Source organism: Epinephelus fuscoguttatus, linkage group LG16 (genome assembly GCF_011397635.1).
Source record: "Epinephelus fuscoguttatus linkage group LG16, E.fuscoguttatus.final_Chr_v1".
Classification (NCBI taxonomy): Eukaryota; Metazoa; Chordata; class Actinopteri; order Perciformes; family Serranidae; genus Epinephelus; species Epinephelus fuscoguttatus.
The window spans coordinates 28,798,459-28,816,701 of record NC_064767.1 but is presented as its reverse complement, the minus strand read 5'-3'; the positions used below and the strand labels follow the sequence as shown (position 1 = coordinate 28,816,701).

General features: G+C 42.9%; 1 protein-coding gene across 1 annotated transcript in view; it reads right to left on the bottom strand.

Annotated features, from left to right (window-relative positions):
- The window catches only part of ptk7b (protein tyrosine kinase 7b), an 86,263-nt gene that overhangs the window by 20,844 nt on the left and 47,176 nt on the right, over positions 1-18,243 (bottom strand). Inside the window, exon 2 of the mRNA XM_049600927.1 lies at positions 7,370-7,666. Coding sequence (XP_049456884.1) covers positions 7,370-7,666 — 297 coding nt within the window. The remainder of the gene's footprint in view (positions 1-7,369; positions 7,667-18,243) is intronic.

The following is an 18,243-nucleotide window of genomic DNA, read 5'->3' as shown; positions in this document are numbered from 1 at the left end:
ATACTGCCCACACTGTTATGATACAAAGCTGGTTAAAAATCAGCAAAGTATCCCTTTAAGTTATTTATAGAGTCTCTTTTGATGAGTGACACCTTAGATTTGTCTGTCAGGCAACGTCAGTGTACCCTGCTGGAATTCCCCTTCTCCTGCCGAGTGTGTTGACTATACAAATACTCAGTGTTCACAGTGACTGAGAACCAGGGCTAATAGTTATTTATGTGATGATATATAAGCTGCGGTTGCATGACACAGAGCAACTGTACACCGAGCGTGGTTGCTGAGTGCGTACACAACATTCACTGAGAGAGCATGTTTGTTTGGGGTTGGCCCTGGTTTATGCATGAGTCCGTGAGGGGGGTTTGTGTGTATGTATGGTGTGTGTGTGTGTGTGTGTGTGTGTGTGTTAGTGTGAGACATTCCATCACGCTGAGCTCCATTCCTATGGCCCGTGGCTGAATACTGCGGCTGCATCTCTACTGCTGTTCGGATCATCTATGAAATATGCATGGCATGAGCCTCCACCTGAGACAGGGGCGGAGAGTGGGGGGAAGCACCGCTGTGAGGTCAGAGGGGGCGCTAGAGGAAAACCTGTCACCACGAATTAGACAGAACTTGGCTTTACTCTGCACCCCGGGGGATCATGGGAAACCGTCTCTACAGTAACAGGGTCCACTCATTAGCTCCTTTACACAGAGTGTGTGTTCACATCACACTACACTGGATCAAATGTGTGTGTTTATGTGTGTGTTAGAGAGGTGTTTGTATATGATGGTGAGAAGTAAAATACAGTTGATAATGCTGCGCCCCTGAGCATGAATTCACGCATGCAAATGTCTTTGTGCGTTCTGCAGAGGATGCTAATCAGTTGGGTGTCTCAGTGACGGCCGTTCCAGTCAAACGCTCCTGTAGCTTAGTGAGGACGAGGAGGAGGTGATGAAGGCCGTCCCAGCTCTGGGGACCTGGGGCCAGACGCTGAGGCAGACCTATTATTAATTCACTGGCAACATAACGGAGCCGACAAAACCAGAAGGGGAAAAACAGTGAGTCACCGAGGAGCAGGAAAATTATGACGGAACAAGTATCATCTGCAGCATGACTGACATCTGCAAATGAATCAAAGAATTTGTCTAAACCTGCCTGGAGTAACAGGTGGGTGTTTCCACTATCAGGCGGTGTCAAACTGTCAACCCCAGGAGACACAGCTGAATTTTAAAGTCATATTCTGTGCTACATTCACGAGAGTCCATGTGTGTTTTTCTGCCGTCTATTGCCAGTTGAAATAGAAAAATTCAACCTATAAATTTAACCTTGTGTCTGGTCTGTTTTTCTTGGGAAAACCCCTCTGACACCTTTTTACATTTGTAAGAAACCTTTCACATTCCAGCAGCGTGAAATACAAGCAAGTAGAGCTGGGAAGGTAGCGTGAGCACGGGGAGAAACCATGGTGAAAAACTAATCACACAAGAGGACACACTGTCTGACCTTTCGACCTGACAACTATTGGAACAATGAGCGCTTATCAACACACACAGCCTTGTGACTGTCTTAAGTTTCTGCCACTTCGAGCCTATTTGGTTCTCCGGCTGGTTAAAACCAATTCTTGGTATTATTTCATTTCCAATTTGACCTGGATTTTGCGTCAGTCACACACTCTAACCCTTTACTCCGCTCACAGATCCATTCACGGTTCAGGTTTCTCCAGCTGTCCACTCGACAAACAGAAGGCGCTCTTTCATAACCTATTAGTGGCAAATACTTGCCCATAATCCCTCTCACAATGCATGACTAAGTGTTGGAGCAGGCCTGGCAGCTAACGGCATAATTAGGGGTGTATAATTATTATGTTGGAGGCAGAACAGGAAGTCCTATCAACGCTGGGACGATAACAGATGAATTGTGTGGATATTGTCAAGGCAGATGCTTGCACCATTCATTCCTCACTGTGCCGAAGGGCTGCCTGTTTGTCTGTCTCACTCAATGAGCTGATTTGTTGGCATGGAGAAGGGTTTCTGTAACAGAGAGCTAAGGTGGATTGTGTTATCCAGGGGAGTGTTGGGGGTATGATTTGACTGACAGCACCGTATGGGTATGGAAATCACTAAAACATGTGGCAGAGTGGCTTCATATTGTAAACTTTGTGCCCTGGCAGAGTCCAGGGAAAAGCGTGACAGACTCTGCTCGCTGTTTTAGACGAGGTGTCAGATTTTATCAGCTGTGGCTGACAGGGGTCAGCGGGCCAGCCTGCAACTACAACAACTCAGAGAGATGCTGCTGTGATAAGACAGGAAGAGGAGTAAGAAAGAAGGGAAAGAGACACTTGGACACTGGAGCAAAGTCACTCTGCAGCAGGGATGCACTAATCACACTTTTTCAGTCCCAGTACCGATACCTGAGCTTTTGAATCAGCCGATATCAAGTACTGATCCAATACCAGTGTTAAATTATGGCTCAACAGTGACGGCTGCTAGGTTCTCATCAGTAGCAACCATTTTTTAACATGCTGTATGCAAAATAGGGACAGCAAACAGCAAAGCCTTCAGCCCGAAATAAAAAACAATTTGTTACTTAAACGATATCTAAATACTGCTGTTACAGTCAGAACCGGACAACACCACATGTGCATTTGTGTGTTTACTCTCATGCGCTAAGGCTAGTGTTTTAAGGACAACTGAGTGTGTGGTGAAATGTCTGATTAAGCTGTTAATATCACAAACAAATGTGTAAATTACTTCAACTGACAAAGAACCAGAAGAACCTGAACAAATTGATCCGAGCATATATATAGTATAAAGCTCAAACTACAAGAATGCTGTTGAGTTACTATAATAAAGCTTTTAAACATTCTTTTGTGTCACATTTTCATTATCAAGCTGACGTTTAACTTCATAGTATCTTAATTACTCAAAATATAAGGTGACTAAAAGTGGCACCCATATTTTCAGTTTCGACAGACGACAACCAAAAGCTGATGCGTATGAATGATTATTTGTAAAATAAATTGTACACCAGCAACTACGTAAAAAATCTTTAAATTAATAGGAATTACAATTCAAGGTTAAAGCTTTAATATGTAGCAACAAATGGGTAAAAAAAAAAATGGTACATGAATTAAAATTCCCATATAAAACAATACACGCGCATGTGTAATCAGACGTAAACATACAACTGAATTGTACAGATGGGCCCCTTTGTCACCGATACCCAATCCAGCTATCTGAGTCAGTATTGAGCCGATATCTGATATCAGTATGGGATCGGTGCATCCCTGCTCTGCGGAGGAGAAGCTGGCAGATGGACCCTAAGTCATTAAGAATGAGGAGCTGCATTTTGTCAGCCCCCCAAAAAAAGAACAGAAAATGTAATAATGACAGGATGTGAAAGAGCGGAGCTGCTCAGCGATCAGTTAAGGATGCTCTAAAATGCATCCGCTGAAGAAATGTAGGTTAAGGACACACACTGTGTGATTAAATCGAGCTGGCGTGTGTGTGCATGTGTGTGCGTGTGTGTATTTGTGTGAAAGTGGCTCTGTGATTGGAGAGATTAAACAGGCAGTGTGTTTCCACTGTATGTTTCCCTTCATCCTACAACCTATGTCACTGGTTTCCAAAACGCTGTCAGAGTGCATCTTGTTACCGAGAGTCAAGTGAAGCGTCGCCTCCAGGACCAACAGACATGCTGACAACAGTGATGACTGAGCCTGACGCCTCTGCTGGACGCGGTCTAGCCATGGAGACCCAGTGACCGGGCGGGACAAAAGGATGAAGGGGGGCTAAAACCTCTATTAGTGAAAACAGAGGGGGGATAATTACTCTGAATAACTCTCAACTGGCAGGATTTGCCCACCCACCATTGAGAGCAAGATAAATTAACTCTCTCTGCAGAGGGCGGGAGGGGGGAGGGGAAAAAAATCTACTCCGGTACAGTCTATGTACAGTACATATGGAATACCCCCCCCTTTACAACCCACATTTACTAGTACGCACGCAAACTAGCATACACATGAGTGAGCGCACATGCAGGGTTAATGCCAGAGGGGGTCTTTACTTTTAAGCTGTGTGCGGCTTTATCGCCCGTTAAATGTATGTTGGGGAAATATGAGAACATCTGTCATAACATGGTCTGATCCACACAAAGTGATCCAGAGATGGCCAGCCAACCTGTGCATTATGACAGAGAGACAAATGTGTTGATACACACCACATACAAAAGTGATTAAGCTTGATTTATTACTGTATGCTGCCTTACCTGGTGTCTTTGATTCAAGCCTGTTCTGTGCTATAAATTATCTTGTTTCTCCTTTAACACAGGACAGGAGTTCTTCTGTAGGTGGTTTCCTATCTGAAGTCATGCCTGAGGAGTCCACTCCTGTTGCTGTTTTCTTATCAAACTGATACAAAGCTATCGATCATACAACAAGCATAGCATACTGCACTACAACCATTTATATCTGCCTCTGAGCTATGTGCTTCTTATATCTGCTTTATGTGCTGCGTGTCTGTGGTGCTGTCATATCTGAAAAGGGAGTAATGTGTTGCTGCAGTGTACCCAGCAGCATACCTCAGTAGTGGACTTGCTGAAAGCCTCTTCAGGCGTGCAATTTCAAAGGCTGTCTTGAAAGGCTACTTGATATGATGCCCTATAAACACTCTCAGAGGCAGATGGAGAATCCATGCAGGCAAACACGTACACTGATTAACACCAGCATAGAAGGAAATATCTTATGCAAACACATTAGTTAATATGCCTTTGATGCACTGGTCAACTTACTGAAGAGCTTCAGAGGGCCAAATTTAAAACTTTCTAAGTCTGTATTGAAGATGTATTTAGTTTAACCTGCCGCTATACTGATGTATTGTCACTTTATAAAGTTGGTATAGCAAACTTCTTATCAAAGAGTCGCTGATTTACACATCAAGCAGGTTTGGAGCAACATTAGCATTCACTCTTTAGCTGCTAATTAGTTAGTAGTCAGCTAGTACAGCTACAATCAGTTATAGTAGTTGTCATCTATTAAGTTAATCAGTGACAAACTTGATAATCGAATAATCCGTTTGAGCAATTTTTTTTAAAGAAAACCTAGAATTACCGCCTCGTGGTTATATTCCTCCGCGAGCCAAATTAAAGGTAACATTCATGTCTGACAGACTCACATGCAACCATGACAGTTGACAAGGCTTCATAATGGATGTTCCTCTAAAACACTGATACTTGACACTCAACTTGGCAGCACAGAAGATCTATACAATCATTTAGTGTATAAATTCTCGAGTTATGGCTAAAAAGTGTTATTAGGTCACAGTGATCTTTGACCACCAAATTCTAATTAGTTCATTGTTGAATCCAAGTGGATGTTTGTGCCACATTTGAGGAAATTTCGTCATGGTGTTATTACTGTATTCACGGCTCAGACAGACAAACAATAAACATGCCAATCTCTCATTCTGGCTTCTTAAAGTAAATATTTTCTCTCCTTTATGACATTAAGATGAATGTCTTTGGGTTGTGGACAAAACGAGACATTTGAGGACGTCATCTTGAGCTTTGGGAAATACGGATGTACATTTTTCACCAATTTCTGAAGTTTTATAAACAGCTCATCAATTAACTGAGAAAATAATTGACAATTTATTAATCAGCAATGAAAATAATCATTAGTTTCAGCCACAACAGCTAGTCACTTATTTTGTTTAACTGTTGCTGTTGGCTGGGCAGCTGGAGTTCACTGGGTTATTGGAGCTTTTTGCTGAAAACAGCTGACTGCTGCATTTGGAAATGCTGCCAATATGAGCAGGGAGAGTGAACCAAAAGAGTAAAGTTACTGGATGGAAAAACAAAAAAACAAAACCTATAAAGCTCTATATAGCTGAGGGGAACTGCAGAGTTGATGATCATCTAAGGGTTCATCATCGGGATTCATCTTTCACATTTATCTCATCTTCAGACCACACTATTATATATTTTGACACTTCTTTTCTTTTAAGGTCTATTTGTGTGAGAGCAATGCACATCTACACTCACATAATCGAGTGCATACATATCCAAGATTAAATGAGTTCAGCAAGAAGAAATTGGATTTTTTTTTAAATAAATACACTACCTTCCTTCCAATAAAACTATGCCTCTCTTTTCCAATGCGTGGGAATATAAATGACCTGGCAGATAGTACAGTTTATTCTGGTTCACGATGGCAGCTCTTAAGAACTGGTGCTTCATGTCTAACTTGTTTTTTTTCCCTTTTAATCTGTGGGAGTGTGTGAGCCGAGCTTTATTGACACACTACATCATGTTTAATTGCAACACATAAAAGCAGTTCCCTTCAGATCAGACAAGGTTTGGAAAAGTGATGTGCTGCTTCGGTCTTTCTGGCTAAAACTTTAATCGCTCAAAGTCGGGGCTCAGTGTCGCCACCCACAAATATCCACTGGTGGAGACACATCACAGAGCAGGGGTTAAACCTCTGCTCGCCCCCTCCGTCTGTCCCTCTAAGTCTGCCTCTCGGTTTGCTACTAGGAGGTCTGGACACTCATCTGTTCTTGTAATCAGCCTTTGAACGGGTAACATCACCGCAAAGAAAAAACCTCCCAGCTGAATGTAGCAAGAGAGGACAACATATTCCAGATGGAGCCATTTTTCACCCTGCTTTGCTTTTTGTTTTCTACTGCCATCACTACAAACTCTCTCTGTGTTTGTAAGACACAAAGGCTTTTCAGTAACAACTGGTACCTGAGGGCCTTAAACAATACACGAACAAGGTTGTTATTTATCCCAAACAGGCCTGTGCACAGTTCCCATGGCTTCCTCTGAAACCTAAGAGGGTCATTGAGGTTGGGTTATGGGGCTTAACAACTAAATTAAGATACCAGTAAGACTCCCGTTAATGGGACAAAATGTTTGGAGAGTAACTGAGGAGTGAAAAGCCTGACATGAGTAAAAAGTTGGTGCAAGACAGGCAGTGTTAATGTAAACCTAAATAATTATATAGCAAAAAAAGTAAATTACACCTCTTGGTAATTTCCAGACAAAAGCCTTTTGATAGTATATGGGAAAAGAGAGTGTTACACAACGGGGAAGAAAAAAAAAAAGATACAAGCAACAAGAAACACATGCTTGGTGGCACACATATCCAGTTTCCTTTGGAGAGAGGGAGAGAGGAAGCCACAAAGAACAAGGCAACAAGGTGGAAACATTCCTTAAGCTCATACTACCTGTCATCTTACACTGTGACTTTTGTTTTGCTTTTTTGATCCAGAAACTGGATGCGCGCCCTCGTTGCCATTATGAAACCCTGTCAGCTGGCAATTTTCAATCAGGAGGTTTTTTTTTTTTTTTTTAGAATGAGGGTGAGAACGGCTTGAAATGAAACACTCACACTTGATATTGAAGGAGGCATTGGTGGAATGGAGCGCCTCTCCTGTGACCGTGTTCTCTGCGACGCACTCAAAGTTCCCTGCGTCCAGCCGCCGATCCACAGCGGTGAACTTCAGGTTGCTGCCCTCCTGGAAGCGCCTGTCGCTATTTACCAGGGGCTGGCCGTTGTGAAACCAGCGGTAAGTGATGTCGGCCGGATCGCTGACCTCGCAGCGTAGCATGGCGCTGCGGCCGTGCAAGGCATCCTGGGACTTGGGCTCCTTGGTGAACTGGATGGCAGCAGCCTGGATGGACAGGACTGGGAGAGAGGGAAAGTAAAAGACAGAGGATTAGAATGGGGCTGCTGTTAACGTTTTACTGCTTTTTCCGTTCATTAAGTGTGTGCCATGGCGACCACTTAGCCTTGCGGAGGAATGTGATGTTTAGACAATACTGCCTAGCTGTGAATTATTTTGTTGTAAAATTATCAGACCCAGCGAGGAGAAAATACCTTTTCCTGTTAGTGAGGCTGTGACGTGAGTGGCTGATCTAATAGTCAAACACACACACACACACACACATTCACACACAAGTGCCTCGCAGTCATGTGCCATCAGCTCAGGGAGACACGTCTCTCAAACAAGACACGATGTGTTGCAGACACATCCTCACGCACACTTAAATCTTTTATTTCCCCTCGTGATGCTGTGTACAAGCTTTGTGTGAGAGGCGTGTTTTCTGCTCTATTTACCCACATGTCCGTGGAGAGAAATGACAAGAGTGTGACTCGGACGAAGGCTGGAAGAGGACTAGACATAGTCATTTTGATACACTAAAGCTGTAAGACATGAGATCACTGAGACACTGAGAAAGGAAAATGAAAACAGAAGAAAGAAGGCACGGTACGATTATAGAGATGCATCTCTGACTAATCTCAGTGTGTACTTCTGTCTCAGTTTGATCTCGGTTCCTCATAACATGATTTTTACTCATTTCCCATTTTTCTTTTTCCCATTTTTCAATGTCAGTCATGGAGCAGCTGGAACTTGAACGAGCTGGTCTGACAACACTGCAGTAGTATCTGCTAACAGTTGTTATCAACGGCATCAGCTAACTGATTCATCTTCACATTCTACGATTTTAAATAGACTCTTGAAACAAGAAAGACTCATGTTTTCTTTGCAAAATTGCCAGTTTTAACACATGCACCTCTACCTGAGGATCCTGGTGTCTACCTCCTGTTGAAGGACCAAAACAGGAAAACAACTTGTAGTTGTTTTTTTGTTTTTGTTTTTTTTCCAGTTTACTTTTGATTCTTTGGCAGCAAGCTGTGCTCATGATTGTTGCTAATTAGATAAAATCTTGGAAACAAGGAAGCAGTTGGATTGGCAGTTTCCAATTCAAACTCAACAGCTGCTTCACTCTGCCTTCTTGTTTGAACAGCTACCACAATGAACTACTCATCATCTGCAGCCGTCCACAGTGTGTCAAGGCAGGCCCTCATGTGCCCTGCTTTACACAATGTTATCATACCTGATGTCAGGGTTTGTTATCATAAGAAACAGTCCACCGCTAGAGTCGATTAAGCATACCTACACCTGTGCAATGGTGTGTGGGGCGGGGGAAGGGGGTTTCTTCGTAGGTTCTCGCAGGCCTGAAGCCAAGTAAACAGGGGATCTTTCAATAATGTTAAATCAAGGAGCCTGTTGAAGATGAGCCAAGGTAATTCCACCATCTTTGACCCTCCTCATCCCACCGCTCCCATCCTCCTCCTGCCTGTCCATCTCTTCATCAGGCTCACCTTTGTCTTTGTCTCAGCTGCAGGTGGCTGGAGCTGACAGACAGGTGGGCAAAAAGAGACTCAGAGAGGCAGAAAGGTTGGTGAAACACGTCAGACAGCTACAAAGGCTGTGGATGGGCCCAGTGAGACAAGGGCCAATGATTTTGCCTTAAATGCCCCGACACACTTACTGACCTTAAAGAACTGACTAAAAAAAGTGGCAACCAAGGCTGACTGCTGCGTTGCCTCACATCGCCAGCGTGTTGGCCAAAAAGTTGCATTTGAAAATAATGCGAAGTGTACAACCACAGCCAACTGGCACGTACGTTCTGCACCTATGTGAGAGAGAATAACTCTCCTCACCAGCAGGTGGCGGTGGTCTGTTTGTCATTCAAAAGGGAAACTGGAAAACCAACAAATGGATTCAAGATGCTAATTAGCACATTAACAACGCGACCAAACATTAAGAGAACAAATGACATTTGCCGTGCACTAGCGAACAATAACACTATTACCAACTGTTTCTGGTAAACAGCTCAATGACTTGAAAAATAATGTTACGTAATATAACACATTTGTTTCTATCTCACTTCCTCCCGACTTTAGCCGTTTCTTTGCCATCCTCACTTCCACTTCTTTCTTCTTAGGGTCAGGTCCCTAAGTTTTACAGAGAGAAGAAAATAAAATGACTAAAGGATATCAAAGCTGGAGAACAAGTATCAAAAATGTACATACTATAAACTAAATACGACCCGTGTTACATGCCAAGTAAGTCAGTGGATCAAACTGAGCTATATGCATTATGGATTCACTCACTGTGCCAAAATAAAGAGAAATGTCTGGTGTGTTGTTGAGTGTTTTTGCACATGAAATTCTATAACTACATTTAAGAGATATCTGTTAACTAAACACCTCCCACACAGATAACACCATCACTATTTTTGTGTTCCAGCCAAAGAACACAGCTGAATGCCTCCTTACACGGCACAGCAGCAACTGCATGAAAGAGCGATCCTCAGGGAAGGACACGACGACGAGATGCACTGAAGACAACAATCACTGTTAACTGTTTTCCCACATTGGGACAAATCTGCAGACTTCTCCCTTCAAGGTCAAAACACAAACATGCTCAGTATGACAAGTCACTGCCTTTGTAAGGAGGCTAGTGTGAGCGGAGAAAAGGTTAGTGTACAAATTTGACTGCTGCCTTGCTGGCCATCATTTCACCTTTTCTTGAGAATGTCCTGTTGGACCTGCACTTTATAAATCTCTTTTCTGTGGATGCTCTTTTCACTTTGGGGTCTAGTCATCTATGTGAGTACATTTTATTTGAAAAACAGTTTTGGTCACACTTTTTTCAACTTGGTAAAAGGGGGTGGTGGTGAGAAAATGACACTATACTGCAGTGTTATTATTTCTAGTCTATCTTACTTTTGTTTTTAATTTCACCAGGTCTGCCAGCTCAGCGGATCGATGGCTTCTTAGGGGAATTGAGTTGAGACACTGTATTAGAGGTCACAGCCCAGTGGCTTTTCTTTCAGCCGCAAACACAATGAGGGAGAGAAATTTACAGGCTCCAGGAGAGCCACCTGCTGCCACATGATTGGCTTTTGCTTGACCGTATCAGGAAAAATGTCTCACTTGGGATGAAACCTCACCTCTTCACCTCAATTTGAGCCACCGTAAGCGAAATGCCAGCCATCTCACTTAATTTCCATACACAGATACGTAGATTTTATATCTCTATCTCTGTCTCAACATATGGTGATGGTCTTGCAAACTGGCGTTTGTACAGAACTGGTCAAAATGATTGATAATCTTCAACTTATTTAGCAAAAATACCAAACATTCACTTGTTACAGCTTCTCAAATATAAGAATCTTCTGCTGTTCTGTTTTATATCATTGTAAAATAAATACATATTTGAGTTTTGACAGGTTGGTCAAACTAAATAAGCAACATAAAGAGGTCACATTGGCCTCTTGAGGACTTCTGATTTAGTGATATGGACGTAATAGTTAGCCCTAGTTCATAAATCATTCTTCCATCATCTCAACTGAGCTCCTTTATGATTGCCTCACGTGATTTCTTGCTCACAAAGGATTGTTAGATCTTCTCTTCTATACAAGCAAGTGGTTTCTCACAATTCCCCCAAGAGGCTGAGAATTTCATCCATCTGCATAAAACTGGGATAAAAAGGCAGCAGATGGGTTGGAAACACCAGCAGAGTCATCCCCAACATCCACCTCAAACAATCTATCAAGTAATGTTCACAGACAGCACGCCGCCTCCTTGCCAAGCTTACAGCTGGGGTGTGAGGTAGCGTGCCAACTTCCATCTCGCTGAGCTCTGTGTGCCTGAACGTTACAAGCTTTGGCGGAGCTGTGGCACGCAGTTGATGGTTTTATTTGAGATGCACATTGACATACAGCGCGAGTTTGTGTGTGTGTGTTTAGAGAGTGAACGACTTCCGGGACAAGTCCCAGCAGAGACAGCACATACAGATAAAGTGTTTTCACACACCACAAGGTGACAGACAGGGTAGAGAGAGTGAGGCATACTCTATCACATCTGCGGAAGTCTGCCAAATTTATCGTGCTGTTCAAACAGGGAAGGCACCGTGACCTACATCTCTCAAACACTCTGCCGCCCTGCCTCTCTAACACTGATATAAGTCAAGTATACAGACACGAAGGGCATACACACATAAAGCAGACATTCATAAACACAAAGCCACAGCTGCCACCTCTGATCACACACGTGACACAGGCACGCAGCAACACAAATAAAGTTGTGTCTGAATGACCAAATCAATACAGTTTATTTAGGTCATGCTTTTCACAAAGTCACACAAGGGCTGAAGGAGAGGGAATATTTGGCTCTGCACAGAGTGACATTTCAAAGAGATAAGCCAGGCAGATGCTATCCAAACTCCCACTGAGGGCCCTTCAAAGTGAGAGTGGTTGAAAGGGAGAGTTAAAAATGAAGAGGAAACAAACAGCGAGAGGGACACAGGATGGGAATGTTCTCATGACAAAAACTCTTCAAAGCTGAGGTATTAAAGGAGTGAATGTTAAACGTATACTATGCAAAAACTTTTTGTAAATACAGCACTCAAACTTGGCCCCCCCTCCCTACGCTGCTTGTACATACACTGCAGACTACTGCAGGAACTTTTCATTTGTTGTAATGGAAAAGCCGCCACTTTGCCGCCACTGTCCAACAGAAAACAGGACAACTTGGTGTTTTATCCTCGTCCTCTCCTTGATTTGGCCTCACTATATATGAGGGCAAATTCATGCCAGGATAGTCCAGGGGACTCATTCAGTTGGGTGGGGAATGCCGAAAAATTTCACACCTTCATTTGGTTCGGTTCACTTTCACACTGGACTTTTTAGAGCGGACCAAACCACCTGGACAACGTCACACAGTTACAACAGCTGCACGTTTGGGGGCGGTATTGCCCAAAATGACCACTGACCAGGAAGAAAAAAAGTATGAGGAAGAAAAAAAAAATGGCTCATCGATTGGCCAGGACCAAAAATAGAAATCCATCCCCTTCAGCCAGCTTGGTCACCACAAAAACAATGGAGTAACACCAAATTTATGCAGTCTGGGGGTTTCTGTTTTTACTTTGGTGTTCAAACCTAATTGTTTTTTCACACAAAGTTTGGTTTGGTCCGCACCGCAGTTCAAATGAGCGTTCACACTACTCCAAACAAACCAAACTATCCCTGAGAGCGGACCAGGTTTTGTTTAAAGCAGACCAAACAGCGCCAGTGTGAATGCGTCCTAAATTTCCTCGCCCCGATGTCTCCAATTTTCAGACCTGGTTGCTACCTTTTTATAAAGTCCCAACCTCACATGCACGCTGTTATTGGCTGGGGGCTACACACCCAGTACCCAAAGACTACAGCTCAGGAACGTCCCAAACATAGCAAAAGAAGAAGGAAATATTGGCGGAGGGCAGGGTCTCTGCAGATAAATACATCGCCATACACTTCTAGTGGATCATGAGTGATGATAGAGAGGGATTGCTTCTGTATATACATCGTTTTTTTTTTTTTGAGGAAAATCCTGCACAGCATATCTTTAAACAGACAAATCCTGTCTACAACTGAACAAACAGCACAAATAAACACAGTGATGTAGAATAAATCATTAAAGGTGCCCAGTGGAGACTTTGACTACTAGTAGTGCCATGGAGCAATGTTTTCATGAGTGGTTCCATTTTGTTTTGTTCGCACTCGGGCGACAAAAACACATTCCCACATCATTCATTCATTCATTCATCTTCTAACCGCTTCATCCTCTTGAGGGTCGCGGGGGGGCTGGAGCCTATCCCAGCTGACATCGGGCGAGAGGCAGGGTACACCCTGGACAGGTCGCCAGACTATCGCAGGGCTGACACATAGAGACAAACAACCATTCACGCTCACATTCACACCTACGGACAATTTAGAGTTATCAGTTAACCTAGTCCCCAATCTGCATGTCTTTGGACTGTGGGAGGAAGCCGGAGTGCCCGGAGAGAACCCACGCTGACACGGGGAGAACATGCAGACTCCGCACAGAAGGGCTCCCACGCCCGGGATCGAACCGGCAACCCTTTTGCTGTGAGGCGAGAGTGCTAACCACCACACCACCGTGCCGCCCACATTCCCACATCAGTTTCATCTTATTTTGTTGACCGATGGCTGGTGGCAGTAACATGCAAAGAAACACAGCAATGCAAATGTTTTATGAGGAAGGAAATACATTCAATGTGTATGTTAGACCTCAGGATAAACTTTGAGTTTAGGTGAAAAACACTCAATGTAAACATAACTTATGTTCATTCTCAACTTTAGCATTTAATATTAGAGCTTCAACCAGTTTATATTTCTATTACTGGTAGATTATGTTTTGATAAATAGCTTGTGTAAGTCTATGAAATGACAGACAGTATTTCAACTTTCTTAGGGGACATCTTCTAATTGCTTGAGTTTATCAGCACAATCCAAATCCAAAGATATTTAATCTACAATGAACTAAAACAGAGAAAAGCAGCATACCCTCACGTTTGAGAAGCTGGAATAAGTGTATAGCATTTTTGCATGAACAATGACTTAATTGAGAATCTTGCACAAAGCTTCAAAACAAGAAGGGAATATAAAGTCTTAATAAATCAAAACTTTGGGAGGCGCAAAGCACTCATTCTCCAGGGAGCCTCCATCTCTCCACAGATTCAGAAAAACAGAAAACAAAAAAAGACTCTTGGCTTTGATACCAATCAATATGCACTTGCTGGGAAAATCTTGCAACGGATACGCTAATGCACCCGGATGAGCGGCAGTCGCCATGAAATATTAATAGTCCTTCATTTTGAAAATATTTAGAGTTTCCCTGGATTTCGATCAAGGTATCCAGAAAGACGTTGGAAGAGAGAGAAAGTAGGTTAGAGACAGAGAGGGAAACTGCTGAGATGGGTAAAATATCCGCACACGGGGATTCTCCTCTTTAGCTTGCTGCACTGCCGACCCCATTAAGCCTGGCTCGGCTGTCAGGGCTGTCAGGTGGAAGTCACCTTTAAGTCTGCTTGACAGACAGAGCCAACCATAATGGGCTCATCAGCAGACAACGCCTCCCCTCTCTCTTTCACAACTTCGTCAGCTGGCACAGGCAGTAGAGTGGAATCATGTTTCAAGAAAAAATATCAGCATATCAGCATATAGGGCAGAATGCAAGATGCACAATTGAGGTCAAAGAAAGAATGTATGTGGGTTGAGTTAGATAGGGAGAGTGTGTGTGCATTATCTATGGACATTAACAATGGAATCAATATCCAGATAAGACAAGCTCTTTTGTGTTAACACAGACTACACACAGGCTTTAATTGTGTTGGTTATACCTGTCTATTAAAACTGAAAAGATACTTCTGAAAAATAGGTACTGAATTCTAAAAAATGTTCAAGATAAGAACCTTAACTCCTTCAGACAAACAGCTGCATCAAAGGGGATGTTATCTTATCAGTGAAGATCCTGTAATCAGGATCGTGCGTCTCCAGCAGGCCAGCCAGGGTGACGACATGCAAGGATGACACACAGGCCTGAGGCTGCAAGAGGTTAAAGGGGAAGACACCCACACATGCACAGACGCAAACAGCAGCACCCGCAAATACTTGGCACCAGGCACACCCATATCTCCCTCTGTAGGAGCTCAACAGACCCCTATGCGTGTGATTTCACAGCCTCTCAGTGGACTGTGTCGGAGTGAGGCAGCTGCTCTGAAATGTTTTAGAGTGACAGGACAGCAGAACGAGGAGTTGCGGAGTCGCAGGGATGAGTGTCGCTGATGGAGCGTGAGACAGTGATTGGTCCGTGACTGCTTTTAGATGTTTATCTAGATGACGCCTCGGCCTCAGTGACAGACACTTCCCAGAATTACACTGCTGCAGACACCCATTAAAAATTGTCAAACAAACTTAAAAAAACAAAACAAAAAAAAAAACAGCACTATCCAATCTCCCACTCCTCTGCCATCGTTAATGAAGACACTTCAACCATCCCTGATCACTCTATTTTTTCATTACTCCCTCCTCTCCCCGGCCACAAAATCTACATAACCCAATTAAGGATAAGAGCAGCGAGACTCCTGATAACATCAGCCCTCTTTGCTCAAACTGCACACACTCAAACAAACAGAGCAACTTCAAAAGAGCACCAAAAAAGGGGAAATGGCACAGACACGATCAGAGAGCCTCTGATCAAATCAATTATTAACAACGCTGAGACTTTACATGGGATCTAAAAGGGAGCTTCACATGATTTGGAAGCAGAGTGAAATATCTTATTTGGTTAATGGTAATCAGGAGGTCAGACACGGGCCAACAGAATGAGCACAGACTGGAAAAACATGTCATCAATTTTTCAACATGCAGAGGATGGGTAGAGGGGGACACTGATGCAAACTACTCTCTCTTTAAAAGCAGCTATTTTAGCAGCTGCCGCGCCGTCTGCCATGTTCAACCCTCCCAACACTGTAGGTAAGTCTACTGCCATCTGGTAAACAAAGTTTAGATTCAAAATCAGAGGGGATCCTCCTCTTCATGCTTTGGCTCTGCTAATGGGGTCATCTTTTATGTGTCTGTCAGCAGTGAGGAGAAAAAAAAACATACTGTAAATCACATTTTTATTTCCAGCAATTCCTTAAGATTCCTGCTGGCTAACTGGGATGCCAAGCTAACAAGATTAGCATTCCTACCAGGGTGAAGGAGTGAGCACAAGAGAGAGTCCTCACTGTCAGGAGAAGACAGTAAGACTCACAGTATGGAAAAATTGAATTAGTTTCTAATTAGTTTTAACCTGCTTAGATGTAGCCCTGGGTATAAAACCCAAATACCCTTTATATACCAATTGAAATCTGTTACCAGCATCAGTAATGAAAAAGTATCAAGTAACAAAAGTTGGTATTAAATGTCTGGTCAGATCTTTGTCTTCTTTACTTATTCTGTGATCACATTATTCGTGATCTACAATCAAGAAACCTTTCCAACTACAGACAACATTTCCTTGAGGAAAAGTCTTTATTTAAGACTGATGGCACATTTTTAACATATTCACTAAAGCCTAGTTCACATTACACAATCTTCACCCTGATTTTGACATCGCAGAGGATCTTGAGAGCCACCTTGGGTGGGAGGTGAGTCGGCAGATAGGCTGCTACGACGAGTCCTCATGTGTGAATAAGCCTACGAGCAAGTCGCCCCCTCGTCTGTGACTGGGACTGGATATCTGGCATGCTAAAAAACTGGAGAAGTCTGACACGACTGACAAAGAGCATCAGCCAATGAGAGGCGGGATACGTCCCACGTCAGCACACAGGAGGACGGAAGAAATGTGAGGAGGACAAGCCACAGGGTTGCCAGGTCCGCCTATTAGCTGCTCCAGCTTTGGGCTTGTTTTTTTTGTAAAGTCACTTACAAATATTGGTAGTTGGGCTGTGTTTTTTTGCGCTTGTTTCTAAAGTGGAGTTGCTTATTTGGGCTTGCTCTCTAAACGTCACCTTTCTCTCTATATATCCGTTGCTTCTTTTGTGCTTGTTTCCATAGCCCTGGTTGCTTGTTTCACTCCCAAGATCTGGCAACACTGACAAGCCAGCAAGCAACAACATTGGCGGCGTCCACAGGATCACAGGGAGCACGCAGTGTTTGGACCCAGGCCCTGGAGGCAGATCTGATTCAACACTGGGAAGAATATCCATGCCTTTATGATGTGTCGTCTCCAAGTTTGGTGACGTCACCGCATCATCTGGGGCTCTGTCGGCGAGGGGTCGGTGGAGAAATCTTGCGGTGTGCACACACAGGTCGTTATGCAGTTGGCGAGACTCCCGATGACAGAAACACACATCCCCAGGTATGAACACTCAAAAGATTACTATAGTCTCCGCGACGCAAAATCAGGGTGAAAACCAGGTAATGTGAACTAGCCTTAAGAAGCACTGGTTTAGTATCGGTACCTAAGCTTGTGCCCTATTTTTGAAAAAAAAATAAATAAATAAAAAAAAATTCTAAACAATACCAATCCCTACTTAGCAGTAACCCATGTGAAGAGGTGCCACATATAACAATACAATCACTCATTTTTAATAATGATAAAATCTTATAACTGGATTAGGGTTGGGTGATATAAAGTAAACCAAATATTAATTTTTTTTTGGACCAAATAGCTTGAAATCAATATTGCAGAGTTGACTGTTGGTGCTTTCACAGAATACTTATGAGATTTTTGCTAAAAAAAAAATTAAATAAATCATTAATAATGTGGACATAATGACTTAGTAGGAAAAGGCAAATAAAAGAACAGCTAGAACAGCATTTAAAACCAGGAAAGGAAACCAACAATATAACGATATTCAAAGTCTAAGACGATAGTCTCATATCACAATATCGATATAACATCATTATATTGCCAAGCTCCAAACTGATTATAAAAAACTGTCCTGATGAAAAGATTATACTAAAATTCTAGATACTGTTTAGAGACTCTCTGTGACCCATATTAGTTGTGAACAGCGGTAAAAAATTATTTCTATGTCTAGCGTATGGTATATTTCTTTTCCATGTATTCTATGCCAT